This window comes from Hakea prostrata, chromosome 2 (genome assembly GCF_041222555.1).
Source record: "Hakea prostrata isolate BN-2017 chromosome 2, UWA_Hpros_2, whole genome shotgun sequence".
NCBI lineage: Eukaryota > Viridiplantae > Streptophyta > Magnoliopsida > Proteales > Proteaceae > Hakea > Hakea prostrata.
The window spans coordinates 6,666,671-6,687,901 of NC_142601.1; the positions used below are offsets into that span (position 1 = coordinate 6,666,671).

The 21,231-nt window shown below is 36.2% G+C and overlaps 1 protein-coding gene across 1 annotated transcript; it reads left to right on the plus strand.

Annotated features, from left to right (window-relative positions):
• The first annotated feature begins 3,053 nt into the window (after window positions 1-3,053).
• LOC149023504 (protein CNGC15b-like) lies at window positions 3,054-7,446 on the plus strand. The gene is made up of 7 exons (XM_089144040.1): window positions 3,054-3,754; window positions 3,994-4,549; window positions 4,760-4,978; window positions 5,077-5,384; window positions 5,485-5,596; window positions 6,068-6,304; window positions 6,480-7,446. The coding sequence occupies exons 1-7, from the start codon at window positions 3,726-3,728 to the stop codon at window positions 7,161-7,163; spliced, it is 2,145 nt and encodes a 714-aa protein (XP_089000166.1). The 5' UTR covers window positions 3,054-3,725; the 3' UTR covers window positions 7,164-7,446.
• The last annotated feature ends 13,785 nt before the right edge of the window (window positions 7,447-21,231 follow it).

The following is a 21,231-nucleotide window of genomic DNA, read 5'->3' on the forward strand; positions in this document are numbered from 1 at the left end:
CACTCAATTTATCTTAAATTAATTAAAGAAAATCAATGATTATGATTAGATATGATAATATTAATGGAAGAAATTTAAAAATCCAACTAATAAAACTTAAATAAATTGCTCTTAATAAGAATTGAAAATGAGAAAGTTTAGGGATTCAAAAATAAAAATAAATGATTACGATTAGATATGATAAAATTGATAGCTAAAATTCTAAACGAGATTTAAATTCCATTAATAGGAAATGAAAATTTATGAGAAAGTTTAAGGATTAAAAAAAATCAATGATTATGATTAGATCTGATAAAAATGGCAGAATTCTAACGAGATTTAAATTGCTAAGTTTTTTTTTTTTTTGAGGGGCTTGGGGGTATTGCCGAGAGTCGATCGTTTCTAGGGTGGGTTTCACCACGTAAGGCTAGAATCAAATTTTAGGAGAAAGAAAGAACAACTAAAAAAAAAAAACAACTTATGCTTTATGAAAAGAATACTAGAAAAATCGTGAGGGAGGGAGAGAATAATACTTTGAGAAAGAAATAGTGAATACCTGATAATTGTGGAGAAAATTTAGGAAAAATTTCAATGTCTACCAACTACTTCAATATTTTGTGAAATGTGTGAAAAAAGAAAGAGAGAAAAAATAGAAATAAAGAGGAGATTCATGAGAGAATAAATAAAAATAAAAATATGAGAGAGAATATAAGGAGAAATTTATGGAACGTGAGTTAATTTTTAATTAGAAAGCCATATCCATTTAATTAAATAATGATTAAGAATGACACTTGTACTCATAATTTTTATCTTAAATTTTTATTTTTAATTTTTGAAGAGAGGCCAAATAGTGATATTTCACACATACAACGAGAGAAATAAAATATATATATATATAGGAACTTTTAACATTTCAAAAATCCAGGGGACCATGGCCTCCCTCGACTCCAATGTGGCTCCGCCACTGGGGGGTCTAACCTTCCACTAAAATTCTCTAATAAGTGACATTGATTTGTTCCTTCAATTGCAAACTCGACAGTATGAATCTCTTACCACTCCTTGGCTGCAATTTTCAGCCTCCAACCTTTGCCCAGCCTTAATGAAAGTGTTTACCAAAAAAAAAATATTCCTTCGATGGAGTTGACGCCATTTTTGCACAGGCATAAAGGGCATATAATTGTGCTTTTCATAAATTATGCCTTACATTAAATTAATATAAACAAAAAAATATCTTTTCAAAATTTTATGATGTGTGCGGGCACGTTTCCGAAAGCCCACCATCACGCTTTTGGGGCTGTGCCTGTGCCTGTTGACTGCTCCGTTACTGTTGAGTTAGATTTTTGGGGGAATTAACGCTTTTGACGCGTGTCAACCTATGATTTGTTAAGAAACAGTCAACGCCTCGTAGGCTAAAAACTAAATGAATAATAAAACTCTACGCTAGAGACAAATTGCATCCCCGCTCGGCTGAGGAACGCCGTACGCCCTCCCCTGCTCCACACTTTCTGTTCTCGCCTCTCTCATGATGCTAGTGGAGGAAGAATCTCTCCACACCACCACCACCACCGGATCATCTATTCCTGTTCATTATTTATCCTATGCTGTTCATTAGTTGGCAATTGATTTTAAATTCAAATTTTTATATTTTATAAGGTTAAAGCATTGAAATCAATTATACCATTAATGAATTAAAATATTTGTTGAGGTGGTACATTCACATGCACAGCAGGTGAATGTAGACGAGCTTGAATTCAATTTTGGAAAGACAAGCATGAGAGACTCTTTAACTCTGTCTTTCCTACAATAAAAAACATGACGGAAGAATGCTTAAAACCCCTTAACTTTCGGCTTCGTTAAAGTGAATGTGGATGTCGCTTTTAAAGAACAGACGGGTGGCCTGGACATTGTGATTAGAGATGCTACAGAAAAGCCATGAAAGGTGTGTCAATTCCAACAAAATTCAGCTCGATTCTTATTGGTGAAGCATTGACTCTCACCGAGGGTGTAGCAATTGCCCTAGAGGAAATTTTCAGATGTGTCCAAACGGAGTCAAATACGTGAACAATCCAAGCCCTCTCCTTGCAATTTGATATCATTTCCTTCCAATATGTTAATAGAGAGTGTAATTCTGTAGCAGACTCTCTTGTTTGTAAGGTCGTGTCCATGGTATGCCGGATTCTTTAGTCTATTTTATCTTCATGGCTTCATGATATCTGTATTTCTGATGCCATGTGTAGGGCATGCTCGAATACGTAGCCCTATTTCTACCCAAAGAAAATAAAATTTCTACGCTCTACCACTACATTGTACCTCATTCATTACCTTCCCTCCATTAATTGTCAAGATGCTTCTCCTTTTCATTAAAACTACATTGTACCTCATTCATTACCTTCCCTCCATTAATTGTCAAGATGCTTCTCCTTTTCATTAAAAGGTTAAATCATATGATTACACTATTCTTTTTTCACAAAAGGGGCAAAGGAATTAGGTCTCTCTAAAGTCTGGTGTCTGTCCCCATTAAATAACTCTTAGTTGGTGGTTAAGCGAAATTAAGTGTGAAATTGGGTGTTTTTGGAAAAGCTAATATTGAAATCTGTGCATACAGCTATGGTAATCAGAGGATTAAAAGTTGAAACCCCATCCCTTATTTATTTATTTTTTGTTTGTTTTCCTTTTGGGTTAAAACTCAAGAGTTGGAAACCAGAAGATAGAAAAAGGAATAAATTCATAGGATTCCATCTGACTTTTGCAGAAACCTTGTACTGAATTTCTTTTCTATGCCTTCGAGATTAAATTGGAAAATCCTTTTAAATTGAGTTCCATTTTTGCCATAACTTGGAACACCCAAGTATCCAACCTGAAACAACAAGAGACATCAATTTGAATTCTTGATTTTTAATAATGGGAAAGATATTTAGAAATAAACCCACCACAGAACAGAGACAGAGAGATAGATCCATATTCGTCGGGTTGGGATTTGAGAGGTGGGACAGAGCAATGGCTGTATGTTATTCTGTCTTTTCTCCTCCTTTGATTTGTTTATTATTCATATTCCATTACGGTTACACATCTCTCTCTCTCTCCCTCCCTATGAAGAAGAGAAGTAGTCAACAAACTAGCGTTTACGCTATAGTTTTTTTAATGTTTGTACTTAATGATTTGGTAAACCTGCTTCTGGGTTCTGGGTTTTCTTTCAATGCGATTTTCTGTCTCCTTTTTCCAAGGTTTTTATTGATTCTACCATTTGTTAGCTTAGTTCAATCTCAAGTTTGCGCTTTCTCTTCTTCAATTCAATCAGAGCAAGGAGTTTGTCCCATAACTACTTTTATCACTTTTGCAGTTTCAGAGTTTGGGTCTCCTTAAGTTCTTCCATTTGTTTTTGAGTAGGATATTCAAGATCTGAAATCTTTGAGGGGTTTTTTTGTGTGGGTTTGTTTAGTTTCTGCTTCTGTCCAAATTCAATTGATTAGGAAAAGCCATGATTCATGGCTCTATTTGGAGCTATTGGCGATAGAAAAAAATAAAGCTTCAGAGGAGTTGAAAACAAACATGTTTGACCTGCACTAAAGATCCTAAAGAAGAGAGAGTTCTCAAAGCTTCGCTCGCTGCACTCGTTTTCTGATGATAAAAAAGTTGAGGAAAGGTTCTTTCGCTTAGAGGTCTAGTTTTCTTTTATACCATGAGAAGATAATGTGTTGCCAATCCAGAGTCTGTTGACCCACCTGGGAACTCGTTGAGTAACTGCCATGGCTCATCGAAATTCAAAATCAGTAAGGTAAGTCCTCAAGAACCCAAAGCTTCTTTTGCTGCGATTGGTATCTAACAAATTCCTTGTTGCAAGTCTGGGTTGCCTAGCTTATTTCAGAATTCGATACTCAAGTTAACTTAGTTGGCAATTAATGAGTTGGATAATTTTTTGCATATATGTGCATCCAATATAATTTAATTAAATGCCTAACTTTTGGTGAATTGAACCAATTTCTGATTCTTTTTCCCTTCCAAATGAACCTACAGATTTCAAGATGATATTGAGCTAACCAAAATCACACCCAGAGGAAATAAAATTTTTGATCTCAACTACATGAATGATGGGAAACATATATCTGAACCAACATACAAGATAGCTGATAGGGAAGTACCTGGGAACACAGGAAGGTTTTCAAGATCTATAGTACCGCCCAAAGTCGTCTCCGAGAACCAAGAGAGAATAAGGAAGAGGATACTTGATCCTCAAGGACCAGTGATCCGCAGATGGAACAAAATCCTCATGGTAGCATGTTTAGTTTCTCTTTTTGTGGATCCTATGTTTGCTTTCGTGCCTGAGGTTAACCCGGATGAATTGTGCGTAGCAATAGCAATGTCTCCCAAAGTAGCAATTACCATTATACGGTCGATACTGGATTTGTTTTACATGGCAAATATTTTTGTTCAGTTCCGCACAGCTTATGTTGCTCGTACCTTGAGTGTATATGGGAGAGGGGAGCTTGTTATAGACCCTTCAAAGATCGCCTTGAAGTACTTATCCAGGAGATTCTGGATTGACCTTGTGGTTTCACTGCCCTTTCCGCAGGTGTGTTGGTGTTGCTACAATCTTTTTCCTTTCTTTACTGGTTCACCAGTGTTATATTTAAGAACTCAGAATGCAATGCAAGCTGCAATGAATGACTTAGTTTAGATAAACTTGTAGACCTGATCAAAAGTTCAGAAGAGTAAAGCATTTCTCAAGTTCTATGAATTACCTATTTGGCTTTGATTATTTTCATGGAATCTTCATTTCCAGGTGTTAATTTGGGTGATAATCCCCAATCAGAATGGTTCAGCAATACTTCACTCCACCATCATGAATTCACTTCGATTCATCATTATCTTCCAATACCTCCCAAGGCTAATTCTTGTATATAGATTATCATCTCAAATTGCAAAGTCCACTGGGGTAGTGACAAATACAGCATGGGCAGGAGCTGCTTATAATCTGCTGCTCTTTGTATTAGCGGGCCATGTAAGACTATAGCTCTGAAATTTTGGTTCTAAATCACAAGTGATTTCTATTCTAAGTTGAGAATACTCTTTGATCATTCTGTTATGTTATTTGAACAGGTTTTAGGAGCCTGCTTCTACGTTCTACAAATTGAGAGACAAGATTTCTGTTGGAGACAGGTTTGCAGAAGTGAGGAGTCATCTGGTTGTAAACATGGTTTCTTTCACTGTAGTGAGAAGGACAACCCTAGTAGGGCCACTTGGTTCAGTTCCAGCAATATCACAAATCAATGTACTCCAGGTCCTGATCCAACACAAGGCTTTGTTGAGTTTGGTATATATGGTAATGCTGTGAATCTTAGACTTGGCAATGTAACATTTGCTGAAAAATACTTATACTGTCAATGGTGGGGTCTGATGAACTTGAGGTAGGTTACTTTATATACCTTCACACTCTGGCTTTAGTAAAATTTAGGATATGCTAGCAATGATAGTTGAACCTAATCTTTTTTCTATCAATGTTTGCAGTTCTTTAGGACAGAATCTCACATTAAGCACTTACGTTGGAGAACTAATTTTTGCAATGACAGTTCCAATTCTTGGGTTGGTGCTTTTCGCATTGGTTATCGGAAATGTGCAAGTAAGCCCAACGATTCGCATGTATTTCTCAATTTATTCTCAACAATTTTGATTTGTGATTCTCTCTTCCAATTCTAAGATAATCCACCACTCCTAAGTAACTTGACCCTTGCTATCTTGGGGAAAGATAAGAGGTATTAAGATGGTGCAAGGTTTTTCTTTTTCTTTAGGCACTGGAATTCTCTCTTTTCCTCTGTGGTTTAATTGACTTCTCTGGTTTAAGATCCTGATTGTGAGCCACTGCTGTTGAATCATTTTCATTTTTGAGACGCATATTGAACACTACTTGTCACATATATACAAGATATCATGCATTGATGCCAAAAGCGAAGCCAGAGTTATATGGTAGAAGAACGGGACATGTGACTAACAATTTATCTCATTTTGTGAGAGCTCCAAATGATAGCATTGTTCTACTGTAATCAGTTATGTTTTTCCATCTATAAGATTGTTTGGTCCTGATGTTAAACAGACATACCTCGAATCCAACTCAGTCCGATTGGAAGAGTGGAGGAACAAGGCAAGTGATGCAGAGCAATGGATGCGTCACAGACAGCTGCCAAAAGATTTGAGGCAGAGCGTACGTAGATATGGCCAGTATAGATGGATTGCAACACAAGGAGTTGATGAAGAAGCCGTTCTCCAAGGTCTCCCATTTGACTTTAGAAGAGACATCAAGCGCCACCTCTGCATGGAACTTCTTCGACAAGTAAGTCTAGCCTACTTCATCACTTATTGCTGAGAACTTCAGTTGGAATGCCCCAGAGTCTAGCCCAGCTTGCTTGATTAGTAATATAACAGTTAAATGTACTGAATTACTTGCTTCTATTACAAAAGCTGAATGATTTTGAGTGATGTACTCACGAAATTGAAATAAGCAACAGGTTCCACTGTTCAATCAAATGGATGACCGGATGCTGGATGCTATATGTCATAGACTGAAGCCTGCTCTTCGCACACAAGGTTCATGCCTAGCTCGTGAGGGTGACCTTGTCAATGAGATGCACTTCATCATCCGAGGGTACCTGGATTCTTTCACTACGGATGGTGGGCGCTCCGGATTCTTCAATTCATGTCGCATTGGCCCTGGTGATTTTTGTGGTGAGGAACTGCTGACATGGGCATTGGATCCACATCCACGTGTCATCCTTCCATCATCCACAAGGACAGTTAAGGCAATTTCTGAGGTTGAAGCATTTGTACTCACTGCTGATGACTTAAAGTTTGTAGCTTCACAATACCAAAGGCTCCATAGCCAGAAACTTAGACATACATTCAGGTTCTACTCGCCACAATGGCGCACTTGGGCTGCATTGTACATACAAGCATCATGGAGGAAGTTTAAAAGACGAAAGGAAATGGGTGAAGGCATGGTAGGGGAGAGCTCCGTTGCACCCTCATATGAGCATGAACAAATGGATATGTCACCGTTACAACCAGGCATGAGTTCTGCTGCTGGGTTTGCAACAAGGCTATTGGAGAGCACCAGGAGAAAGAATCAGAGTTCTGTTATTTTTAGCTCATACCAAAAACCGGCAGATGCTGATCTTACAGCAAAGGAGGAATAGAATTGTTTGTTTGTTAAACAGTAGGTAATTTTGTATGTACCAGGTTACCTGTGTGAATACTTCTCTTCTTTTCTTTTTTAGTTGAACTGTATTGATACCATGTCTGTGTCAATGGTGTGATTCTTGTGCATACTCACTCTTCTTTCTCTAAATTTTTAACTTATTTTCATACCATTGTGAGTTGAGAGGTGTACAAGGGGATCCATCATTAGAGACAATGTTAGGTTTTAAGCAGAAGTACTTGTACTGTTATTCTCTCTGGGGCGTAAGTTTGACCGAATTGGGCCTGAGGTCGGGTCAAGGACAAAATATTCTAGTCTTGATGCCACGTTAGAATTGAGTATTTGATCGGCCTAGCCTAACTCTACTAAACGTTATCGGATGTCTGAGATCAATATAAGTAACAATTTGGAATTATGGATTGTTCGATTGTTTTGTGGTTAGGGTTAGGGTTACGGTCAAGGTCACAGACTGACTCTTATTAGTGAGACAGAGTTAGGACCAATCAGGGTCCACCTAACTTGAGCCGGCCCAATCAAGCCAATCTGAGTTAGTAAGGCTAGAACTTGGCCCATCAGGTTTATGGTGGTGGTCAAAGGTTTTTAAGGCCATAAGGATTTAAGGTCAAAGTCAAAACCAGGTTAAGATAGTTATGGATTGGGGCATGGTTTTAGGTAACACAATCCAACCATACCTGATTGGCTGAACCATGTAAATAACAGAAAAACAATGCAACCAATCTCATCCCCTATATATAAAACTCTTTTGCTTTAAAAAAAAAATTCAAAAAAATTTCAGTTAAAATTTTTGTTTTCGGAATATATGATTGCAAATGGATTTCAACGATGTGATGTGATGTTGGGACACATGTCACACATCTACAATGAAATAGATGGTCCATTTCTGACAAGGAAATTGACCTGATAAATTTCCCACCATAAATATATATATGATTTTGGGCTTGGACCACAATATTGGACTAATCTTTGGGGCTGGGGAGTTGGGCCAGGCCCAATTAAGTTACATACCAAGTGGGGAAACTAGTTGGTTTCTCTGTCTTGAGAGCCCAGACTCTTTGAATCATTGATAGAGTCATGACACTATGTTTGGAAACCAACACTAGAGATATCAATTCAGTATGGAAATCGATGATATCGGTATCGATATGATACCTAATGGAAAATTCATCCAAGATTAAGCTATATGTGAGCCTGACGCAAGGAATTATCAAAAATTTGACAACAAGAGTCTTGAAAAACAGTGCCAACGTCTCCAGAGTTCAGATAGAGCTCGATGCCCTATAACAAATTAGTTCAAATCATTACAATACCTTTACATAGCCACGGCCCTAGGTAGATCTCTCAACCGAGACCTCAAAACAGCAAAATCCATTCGAACATGGCCATCATACACCAAAACACCACACAAAATCGAAGGAGAAAAAAAAAACCTAATGCAAGTCCCGCGAGAGAGAAGAAGAGCTCCAAGTCCTCTATTCTCAAAACTCAAAATGAACCAACCAAAGTAAGATCATAAACTCTAGTTCAACCCATATGGGTTCGACGCCATTTCGAATGGGATTGAATCAGAGATGAGCCACGGTTCAATAGAGAGACTGAATTATAGATTAGCCCTCTCACTATGATCCCATAGCGATACAAAATGTGACACCTCATAAGGTATATACACCTGTGTGGAATGGTCAACCAACCCCTCCCAGCCCCACCTGAGCACCCAAATTAATCATTTTTGGTGGATGAAAGGCCACCAACATCAATCAAAGAAAAAATATTGGAGTCTTTATCTTCTTGATGATTGAAAACGTGGCAAATTAATTTGGAACTCTGAGATAGTCTATTGGTTCTTGATAAGAGGCCTGAAAATTTTAGCTACAAAGGAAGTGGAAACATGTGGTGTTCTCTTTTCCTTAGTAGTAGTGCCCCAACATCAGAAAAGAAAGCTGATATTGGTGGGCACTAAGACAAGCATAAATTTCCCCTTCTATGCTCTTTGTTTTAACCTTCTTTGGTTTTTATAGGAAAGAAGATTCTTCTGCTCTACTGAAACTTCTCAGAGGAATGAACCTGGAGGCCATGATTCAGAAAAGCAGAGAAGAAGCAACTGTGGAGAAGCTATCAAACCTCCATTTTTTGTCAAATAGTGGCTCCTGAGAGCTCCTATGCTGACCTAACTGAAGAACCAAAAAGGGTTAAAAAAAAAAGGAGAAAAAAGTCAGTGGAGGGAACAGAGAGCACAGAGGCCAGACAGACTACCCAGAGTACTAAAGCAGTGAAAATCAAGTTGGAAATGGTTACTGATGAGTTTCCTTATTGTCTGGGCTATTCATTGTTTCTTAATGGGCTAAAGAGAGCAAATGAGTCAAGTTTGGGTGGTTCATATAGGAAGCAAAAACCAAAAAAAACCCAAGTGGCACAACCCTTTTCTGAGTCATCAACGTGTCCTTTTTTTCTTCCACACAGCAAATGTGGGTCCCAGAAAGGCTTTTTCCCATTTGATAGAGATGGGTCATAAGTCTTCTCATCATAACATCTGTCCTATAAAAAATTTGGCCCAGACCCCAAAACATTTTTAGTCAAATTGGACCACTTTTCCATCTGACTCCCAAATTAATAACACTTCAGCAGCATCTCCACTGCTCATAAAATTCTTAACTTTTAACAAATAATCTTTAGGGTTTTTTTTGAAGGTCAACAGGTCTTTTAAAAAAATAAAAAAAGAGGAACACTTCAACAACATATGTTCAACGTGTTGAATATATAAATATATATATTAATCAATTGAAGATTGGAAAGGGAGGACACCTAAGTTGTTACAACATGTGTTCAATGTTGTTGAACATTCAAATGCATCTCACATCTTTATCCATTTGGGGTATTTGTAAAGTAATTTTTTTTTTACATTTAGAAGAAGATAGACACCAAATTTGTATGGCAATAAGGTTATTGCCAGTGGACAACACCAATGGAGATCCAGACTAACTCATGTTCACATTGACTTAATGTTTGAGAATGACTATATACATTGCATCAATGTTAGTAGAGCCCAGGTCTTTTATTTTTGCGAATAGAAGATTGTGCTCTCCTATGTTTTTCTCTTTTCAGGTCCTTTGTCCTTGCGAATAGGGAATTATGCTCCCTTATACCATCGTATAAAACATAGGGTTGCACAATCTTCTACATGCGATTCAAACTCGTGTTAGTAGGTCTTGTTTTTTATTATTTTTTTTGGGAGTAATTATTATTGCTCCCTGCATTATAGCTTAGTTACTAAAAATCCTTGCCCTCTATAAGGTTACTATTTTTCCTCTCACTCTTAATGGTATTAAGAAATCATTATTGTTGGACGTTTAATGTCTAATTTGCTCTTCTAAGATTTTTTGGCCAAAACAAAAAAAAACAACAATTATATTAAACGAAAGAGATTAGGTCAGAGGACTTATATAAACGAGAGGAGTCCACAATAAACAAAGATGGTATACCCCACCAAGATCTATCTAGAAATTACCTGCAAGCACCCTTAGCAAAGAAATCAGCAAAATCATTGCCAACTTTAGGAATATAACTAAAAGAAACTCTAAGAAAGAAAAAACAACGCTTTAAAATATCTACAACTAAATTAAAACACATCCAATCTAAAGATGATTGGAGACCTTATATATATATATATATATATAATTATAATTTACAATACTTCATTTAATTTTTTCAAATTTACAAAAGAAGTCCCTGAATAATTAAATTCGTCTTTAATTGCTCTTCTCTTAAGTCCATTGAGTCTCTGCACTTCCATTTTCTTGTTTAACCATTGAGGGAGGGGAAAAACCTTTGCACTTCTCTTTTATTTGTTTATTTTTTATTTGGGGAATCAGGTTTTCCTGTCTCTATGTTTGGTCAATAATTATCTATGTAATTAGAGCAACCCAAGCATGGTAGACATATAAGTACATTAATTATATTCTTTGCCTTCAACTTTGTGAGGCAATTAGTGGGGAAAAGAGTCACTATATTTGCGATTACCATCACCATGAACCTTCACTTTGGTGGTGGGGGAATGATTAATTGTCCCCTAATCTTTCTTAGATCCATAATCATTCCTTTTTTTTTTACCAAAAGAAAATCGTTGCTAAAGAAACCTTCATCTAGTGATTGTTTTGGTTACTAACGTGTGTTTTGTTTGGCTTTTCATTTAATTATCTTTTCAAAGAACTTTTTACTAGAGGGAATGATCCATCAATGCTTTGAAGATTCGATTTTACATATCCGTAACAGAAGATTTGTTCTTTTCTCTTTTGAATTCGGATCTTCTATTCGTTGGGTCAGCTTTTGCGCACCTTGATTACATCCTCGAGAGAGTTTTGTTGTCCGCAAGGGTCGAACCCATAACCTCTCCACTGATAAGGGTCGAACCCATAACCTCTCCACTAAAATGTATGGATCGTACTACTCTATCAACCCTGCATTGACAAGTTTCTATTGGTTAAACCAAACCAAGTTGATAACAAACTACAAAATTTGCAATAAAATCTTCATATTAAATTCCATTACCAAAGATGGAATTTGAGGCCCTTAACTTGATAATTAATCTATACTAAATTTTAAACTAACAAAATGATTAAAAATTCAAAGAGTAAAAAAAACTGAATACTTTTGTCCCCTCTACTTTTCAGAATTCATTTATAATAGATTTGGGTGAGCGGAAGCTTCAGATACCAAAAGTTGAATGCCGTGGAGACAACACATGGAGGAATTGAAACATCAGGTAGCAACTAAAAGAGGGACACGATAGATCTATTAAGGGGACCCACTTGGGTGGGACCAGACCCTTTGAATCAGGTATGGTCTTGCTGATACTTTTTGATGGGTCAGGTTTTGGGCCCCCATGCCTCTTTTTATGGTTGAAGCCATGTTTCATGTCGGATCTTTTGGTCGGTTAGGGATGGATCCACTTTGACTGTATGGGACCAAAATTGGAGATAAAAGAAACCACAAATAAAACTAACAAAGAAGAAAAATGTTAGTTAAAAGGAATATTTTTCCATGAATCTTTGATGAATGTCAAGTTTGTGTTGGTTTGAGTTTAATTCCTTTGTATGGTTTTCTAATATTTGTATTACTACATATTTTGATTGTCTATCAATCGAATCTTTATTGAATGTTGTGTAAGTACAAATAGATTGCGTGACTTCTCTGATTCTGGAGCACGTAAAGTAGCTTGTCGATGACTTCGTGTCAATTCAGTTTTGCCACTTTCGTAAGGCTAACAATTTGTATGTAGATTTCTTTACTTGTGGTTGTTCTAGGTTTAAACTTTCTAAAGTATAGTGGGATTCCACGCCATCATTTATTATTGATCCTTCAATTTGTAATGCACATTTGATTAGGCTAGACTTTTTGGATTAATGAAATTTTCCAATCTTCAAAAATAAATAAATAAATAAAATCGTATTAATCACGGTGTAATCCAATTTGAATGTGTTAGATAATTCTAAGGTACACTTTATGATCTAATAAACAAATTAATACAGGTAATACATAGATATAATGTAGTTTATGTACTAACATAATATGTTACATATAACAATGAAGCTAAAGAACTTTTACTATGTAAAGAAGAAGATTATATTAGGGCATGTTTGGTTACATGAATCCATAGATTTCAAATATCGGGATTCATGAATGTGAGATTTATACCCTTTTGGTTGTGAAAATCAATGGATTCATGAAATATAGAGATTCATCTTTTTACACTAAAAATGTGAATCTATAGATTATGGGTATGGGGTTGATGTGTCCAAAAATAGATCAACCTTCAAATCCTTGATTAATGACCTGCAAAATTGGGTTAGATCTGGCCTGACTGCACGGTCGGGTGGCCACCTCCAAAGGTTAAGTCAATAATGGATCACTATAGAGCTCTGGCTAGTTGCAGAGTTTAAATAAAAAATGATAATGGAGGAAAACGATTCAGATACCTCAGTTGTGTATGAACCTTTAGTTTATATAGGGTTAACCTATGGTTCTCCATCATTGGATCGATTCCTTACCTCCTTGTTGCAGCCACCCAATCCTAGGGTTTTACCCTTCTTTTGGAGGTAATGGTAGTTACCTTTTCTAGCACGATCCTCATTTCATATTGATGTGGGTTACCTTCTGTATCACAATCGTGCATCTTGAATTTCATGGGATCACGTTCTTTTTAACCGTTAAGGTTCCTTTGCCCTCACATTACTTATTGATTTGAGCTCTGGATCTGTCCCAACCGAATTTCTTGACCCGACCGTAGTTTAGCCATCTCCAATTGAAGTCCATGACCCGACCAAGGTTGAACCCGATTCGGTGTTGTTTCATCCTCATCAAGGGTAAAATCTCTGAATTTTACTCTTTCTATAAAAGTGCTAAACATTTGCTCATTCACAAAAATCACATCGACTAAATAGTTTTTGAAGATGAATCCACATATTTCATTCCACAAATTCAAGTTAACCAAACAGTTAATTTTATGAATTATGACTCCACAAATTTGAAATCTATAGTTGAAATCTTTGAAACATCCAAATCTTAAGCCAAAAATGCATACATCTCACAATGACTTTGTTAGAGAACTTGAGGTGTCCTAATGGTATTCCAATTGGATAAATAGGTCTGTCCATCAAGTTAGATTGTGTTTTATCATGGGAGCTCTGCTTCGTTCATATATTTAGAATATGAATCATTTGGATAGTCGATCAAAATACGTCAAATTGTATCAAAACTTCAAGATTGTAAATCATTGATTCAATTGTAAGAGATATCAACTATGTAATACACCACTTTCATTGGTGTTCTTTTGTGTATTGTTCTAGAGAAGTGAACCTTGTTGCTCATTCTCTAGCTAGGAAGGCCTTGTCCCTTGGAGGTAGGACTACATGGCTATCTTCCTCTCCTTGGCTCCTTGAACTATGCAATCAAGTGCTTTAGCTATTGGCTTTGAATGAATGTTAGGTTAAAAAAAAAAAAAAATTCACAGCGGATAAGAAAGTTGAGAATTTGACTGAAAGACACCATATGAATTTACCTAGACCAAGTTCAAGGGACCAACCAAATCCTCAAAGAAGAAAAAACCAAAAACCCAAGGTTGAAGACCCATTACCTCAGGTTCACAATCTCCCAAATCATAGACTTTTCTACCCTAACAAAAGGACAAGGGTGGTTTTGAACTGTGTGACCCTATAATTGTTATCCATTGAAAGCACCAATAGTAACCATGTCTGGGTTAATCTTATAAATTAAGTAACCTTCTTCTATAATAATGAATGAAAAGCCAGATTCACAAGTAGATAAAATGGAGTCTGACTCAACCAATTGAGTCTTTGTGGGCTTGTGAGTGAACCATGCGTGGAAAACCAACACCAACACCAACACCAACAAACTGAGAGAGAGAGAGAGCTGGGCAGTAGCCTTGCAGCGGTGGAGACAAGACAGACATGTCAGTCAAGTCAGTCAGTAAGTTTTGTAGTGCTTCGTTCCTCGAGTTCACCATTTTATTGGGTTTGAAACTATTAATAAATTGTGTTTTTCCACTCAACTCAAGTTTGTTTCCTTGGGAAATTAGTGATGATGATAATGCATCATCGTGGCAAGTGATGAGAGGAATAGAGACCGAAGACGGTGAAAAAATTAGCACATAATGTAATGATTAGCAGCAACAACAAGTGATGAGGTGCGTGACTCGAAAAATAAGCTTTCAAATTTCAATGCAACCAAACCAAACCCACCTCACCTCACCCCCACACATGGACGTGGGCCGTCATTCTCTGATGCTGGCATGCATTCTGATCATCTCTCATCTATCCATTCTCCAGAAATTCTCCATTCTTCATTCTTCATTCTTCATTCTGGAGAAGATGAAGATGATGATGTTGTTGATTAGACTCTCCTCCATCCCTCCTCTACCTCTCTACAGTGACAGTCACACACAGAGAAAGAAAGAGAGAGACAGACACAGAGACCAGGAGAATGGATGGGAAGAAGATGTCATCTTCCCAGTCATTTCCTTTCCACCAAATTAATAATGATTCAAACCCAGTAACTAAACTGATCAACAACACTCTTTTGTCTTCTCTCTCTCTCTCTCCCTCCCTTGCTTACTGGTCTTATCCGTACACCAAAGCACTTCTTCAGTTCTTTGTTCTTTCTTCTTCATTAATTCCACCATGTCATGATTGACAACTGGGTCCAACAACCCAAATTATAACACACACGTTATCAGTTTTCATGCTTTTATCAGGTTGGGGTTCTTTATTTAACACTGAAAATTAAATTAGCTCTTAATGTTTAACTGGGTAAGGTTTTTTTTTTAAAAAGTAGAATACGTGTATTTTCCACATATATTGAATCTAGCAGGTGTCTTTTGTAGGTATATATCATATCACAAGGAGAGCTATAGGTTAGAAATTAGATTCCTTTTCATCATAATGGGAATCCAATGATATGACATCTATAAGTTCATCATGTAGTCATTTAATCTTGACCTATACATTTTTTTTTTTTTTTTGAGTAAACAGACATCTATTTTACTGTACTGATGCGTTCAATATATTCCATGACTAGTTGATGTGATTCAGTATGATTTGAAATAAGAAATGAGTTCTTTAAATGAATTGATCAAATGTCTTAATTGTCAGTAAACTTAAAAATCTTATATATAATAGTACTACTTCTCCAACCTAATTGTAACTAGGGAAGCATTAGTTGCTGTTAATTATAGAAAATTTTTTTTCATGTTCTTGAACTATTTGTCAATAGTAATATTCATTTTACTACACTAATCATCATAGAAAAATAGTCATACGAGATTAATAGAGAAAACACCAAATTGAGAGTAAAAGATCGAGTATTATTCTTTTTAATCCGCAGCTCGTGCATCACCTTAGCTACTTGTCTACCTCTCCATATATATTAGTGTGCTTGAAAATTGAATCTTCAATCATTTAATACGTACGTATGTATCGCCTCACATGCACCCCATGGTTTTTTTTTCCTTGAGATTGAGATAGCTAGTTTGACAAACCCATATACAATATCATAGTTTTGAAAAAAAATTATTTCTTGCTTTGACACAAATTGTTAGCTAGTGAAGAAAGATCATGATGAAGATAAATAATACTGATGAAGAAGGAAAAGTTGATACAGCAGAAAGGTCGTTGGATCTGCGTGGTAAAGCTGATAAAGGAATAAGAAAGTGTTAATGAAATCTAAGAGTGATTTTAGTTAAGAGGAGGCAAGGGGAGCCCATGAGAGAGAAAGAGCGAGTAAAGTGGCTAAGGAATCAGGAGACAACTCTTCTGGGGAACAAAACTCATTGGGTTCTTGTCTCAGTAGGTCTCTTTCTTTCTCTCTGTATTCCTAAATAATCGCTAATCTGAAACTCTTTTCTTTTATCTATCTTACAGTGACATGTGAATCTATCTAAGAGCTGCAGGTCTTGTCACTCAATCCTTTCATGTGTTAATTTCCAACCCTCTTAACGGATGAACATCAACCATTACTCTCCAACTGCCAAACAGTCCTGCACAGGTCAACCACAAATCAAGGTTTCAGAAAATTTTAAAGAAATTAAGAACCAAATCCATCAGTGAGGGTGACCTTGGTGGGGTACCAGAAATGAAAATGTCTACAAATTTAGTACAAGTTCACGGTCAGCTAGATTGCCCAAACACATCTTTACCTGTAGCTGATTGTTAGCTATGTATTTGGCAGGCATGCACGTAAGATCTCACTCTCCTGGCTTAACCAGCTCTTCTCCTGAGTCATGACATTTTTATCTTTCACCTAGTTAGTATTAAAATTTCTTCTATACATCAATTTTGACCTTATAAAGTACAGAAGGATTCTTGAGAGAGATGAGATTAAATGGATTTGAGCAGTGAGAGCAAACTAGCTCTGAGTGTGGACCATGGATGAGCAAAGAAGACAATATTGGTCGGTGGGTTCAAATTAAGTAGTTGATAAGCACCACCATGGATAGAGACCATGAAGCTTCTGCATGCAAATTTGCTTCTCCTTTTTAATTGCAGAATGTGAATGCCTAACTTACAAGTTTCACGTTTTCTTCTTTTCCCTTTTCATATGTCAAGTTTTATAAGACAAAACGCCAACTCAACACGAAATCTCAAAAGAAAAAGCATTTATTCCCTACTAGCAATGTGTCTACAAAAATTTTGCCCTTATTTTATGCTCCTGTTCCTTCCATCTGTGCTATCCATTCTTTTTGAGTGTGAACCCCTGACTTATCCACACACTGTGATTGACTATTAGGTAGTGTCGGTAAAATGGAGTTTGGATCCACTATTCGTATAGAAAGAAAAATTTTCAACCCACATGGCTAGATCATTAACAAATGTCAAATTTCAAACCAAGATTTTTCTTTTAGTAACAATGAGGATAGATTTAGGTTTTATTTTAGCTAATTTAGTAAAAAAAAAACAAAAAAAGATCAAAGATCTTGTCTTGAAATTGAACACGTCTCAGTAATCCAACTATGTATGTTGGAAAGTTTCCTTTGTATATTGGTAAAAGATTCACACTCGTTAAACAGAGCAAAAACACACGCTCAAAACAGGATCTTACGTGGACCACTTGAAGACTATATTCATGTCCAAGCATAGATGATTTCACTATAAAGAAGAGGAATACAGTACAACCTTAACAGTTTTCTACCCTTCACAACTTGTGACGAGATTATAAATACAGAGATAGGTGAAAAGCTTATTTCAAAACAAAAATACCAAAATGTCCCTATACCAAAACCACCCAAAACAAGATAGGAAATCTCAAACAATTTCGAATCCACAATTAGTCATTTCAAAGAGTATGAAATTTTGAAAAAGACCCACGACTACCTAATGATAGCCAATGTAGAAAAATGACAATTCAGGGATGTTTACACTCTCAAACAAGTCCCAAAATATTTTTACATGCTAAAAATTGTTCTTGATGCCACCATAAGAAGTAGCTCTTATCATAAATAAGCATTTCAGACTTCTGACATATAAAAAACAAATTTTAGGATTCAAATAGATTTGTGGATGAAGGGAAGCACTGCTACTCCATCCATGTATACTTTTTATAAAATGGAAAATTCCAAGAAAATTTGAAGAAAAAAACTGGACCAACTTGGAGGATTAGTTTGATGGCCAAAAAGAATTGTAGTAGAGAATCTTTTCTCTACTCTTATCCCTGAAAACCCTAATATAGGGACAATATTACTGTATATTAAAATTTTTTTTTTTTTGATAAGAGATAACTAATTAAGAAACATTGACTTTTCTACTTGTACATAAGTTTTTAAACTAGGGCTGGATATGTACCAAACATTGAAAAGTTAAACCCAAAAGACAGTCCAATTTACAAGTTTAAAAATAGAGATGGTGTAGCACCTAAATTTAATTCTCGTCACTTTTGAATGTTTTTAAGGGATTTAGGTCATGTTTGATTGGCAATAAATCGAATACAATAGAAAAAAAAAACATAAGAATATTCTGTTTTTCTTTTCAGGTGTCTATCAATAAAGAATAAGAAGAAAAGAATATTATTTTTAAATTTAAAACCTCATAATGGTATTTTTATATATATATATAGAATTGTAAAATATTTAATAAATGATTTTGTCCTTGTTCTAGCCAATCAAAGAAGAGAATCCCTAGAGGGTTTTCCTTTATCTGATTAATAATTTGTCTTAATATGTTTTTTAAGGATAGCCCACCAGTAGATAATGGATAATAATAAAAACCAGCTCTTATTGCTTTGTTAATCATGTCAATTGTCCTCTAATCTACTCGCTAATTAATTCTTTTTTCAGATGAATCTGAAAGGAATTTATACCAACCCCCCATAATGAGATTCTAAGCTTAACCAATAAACAAATGAGAAAAGAAATCGTGGGAGAGTTCCAATAGAAACCCAGTTTGGATTAGATTGCACTAACAATATAAGATCATATAATGGAGGAAGAAAATTAAAGATCCTCTAGAACTAGGTCTTTTTTATTTAATTTTCTTCCTTTTCCTCCTCTAGTTTAGTATTAATTTACTTATATAATCTGATTATAAGTAATCCAATTATAAAGCAATAGTGGACTTTGACTACTTTCTTATGTGGCATTATTGAGTTAATTAATTCTAATCATGTAGATAACCACTCTTCTTTAATAAGAAAAAAAAAGAAGTCATTGAAGAGCTGCTAAAATGGAATAAAATCTCAATAGGGTCTGCATAATGAAGATTGTCATAAATTGTTTGAGGGAATGAATGAAAAGGTTCCTGCATCTATGGAATCTCTTTACCTACCACCACTGTGATAGAGATCTCATTATATTTTTACATTCAAGAATTAGAGCCCTTGTGTGAGGAGATTCTTTATTCAATTATAAGAAGCTTTTCCAAGAATTTCAAAAATAACGTACCAAACCATTTAGCTAGCTTTGCAATTTATCTTTAAAACCCCTAATCCCTTCTGATCAACCCCAACCCCACAAGAAAGAAAGAAAAAAAAAAAGAAAAAAAAACTCCATTCCAGTAATTTTCATGATGCAAGTTGGTCACAGTGAGGAATCCAAGAAGTCATGGGTCATGGTTTAGCTGGAATGCTTTGGGAAAAGAAAATAATAATGGATGAGGTCGGGTGGTAGTAGAACTTCAAATAATCCCAACCACCCTTTCATGAGAGCCATTCAAGGGACACGAACTGTATAGAAACTACTGATCCCTTCTCACCCAAGTACCTCATTACTCTCTCTCTCTCTCTCCTCATTACTCTCTCTCTCTCTCTCTCTTCTCTGCACATACACAAGTACACAACACACTTCATGAACAAGCATAATAGAGGAAATTTCAGTGTCTGGAATCCATATACATTACCTGAAGCTTCAGACTGTGTACTGTTTGATATTATATATCTGCACCTTGTAGTACCCATCCATTGGTGTCCCTTGCCTTAAGTGGTAATGTTGCAACTTAAACTTCAAAACTTTATGGATTATAATGTTAGTTTAAACTAGGACTCAGGTGTTAGCAAAATCAACCATGGTTTGTATGAGTGAGTGAGTGAGAAGGAGGGAGAGAGAGAGACAGAGAGAGAGAGGGGTAAAGGACAATCCAATGAGGCATATATACATGGATAAAGCATTAAATATGGCATGAGTGATTGAGATTTGTCAGCCTAAGAAATACCATTTGATTAAGTGTTTAGATTAGGAACCCTCCACCTTCTTCTCTTTCTTCCTGCTATCAAGTAGGAAGTTTTTGTTATAAATTATAATTATTTTTTTACATGAACCTATTAAAAGGCATGCGCATGAAGTGCACACACATAGACATTAACAAAATATGTATATATATTACATATTTAATGATCCAAAACAAGTAAGACATGGGCAAGGAGAATACAAAAAGAGAAAGGAAGAAAACCCATAAAGGTGTCAAGCTTTTGAGCTTTTGGGGATTAGAAATTTCAGAATAATTTATGAGCTTGATTAACTTAAGACAATGGTTCGAGTTCCTGCAGTCCTAGCACGAACTAGAGAGAGAGAGAGAGAGAGAGAACATAGAGGGATGGGAAGTTTTTAAAATAGTGGAGTGAATGAATGTGAGAGGAGAGAAGAGGAGGAGAAGAAGAAGCCAAAGCAATAACTGGGGGGGTTTGGGGTTGGGACAGCATGCATGCTTGGTCTGGTGAGTTAGAAGGAATATGAAATATGGGGGAATGGGAGGGCGTGTGATATAAAATTGCAATGTTTCCTATGCATGCAACAATTGTGTCCAGTGTGGGAGACTGAGTTGGGCTACAGCCTACAAGGCCATAGACAGCCCTCAGCTGCCCTCCACTCCCCCCATTCTTACGTTTTCATTCAATCATCAATGCTAACTACAGCTCAATTGGATCTAGCTAGCCCTACTCCCTCAAAGGTACCCAACCCCATCTCTCTCTCTCTCTCTCTCTCTCTCTCTCTCTCTCCCTCCAATGGCAATGAACTAAGAACAAATTGTCTTTGATTGAATGGTGATGCTGGG

Excerpts from the sequence above, each read along its gene's own strand:
- LOC149023504 (XM_089144040.1), top strand. The coding sequence starts at position 3,726 with ATGGCTCATCGAAATTCAAAATCAGTAAG. Across the intron at positions 3,755-3,993 it reads CGAAATTCAAAATCAGTAAG|ATTTCAAGATGATATTGAGC; the intron begins GTAAGTCCTCAA and ends ATGAACCTACAG. Across the intron at positions 6,305-6,479 it reads GCATGGAACTTCTTCGACAA|GTTCCACTGTTCAATCAAAT; the intron begins GTAAGTCTAGCC and ends AATAAGCAACAG.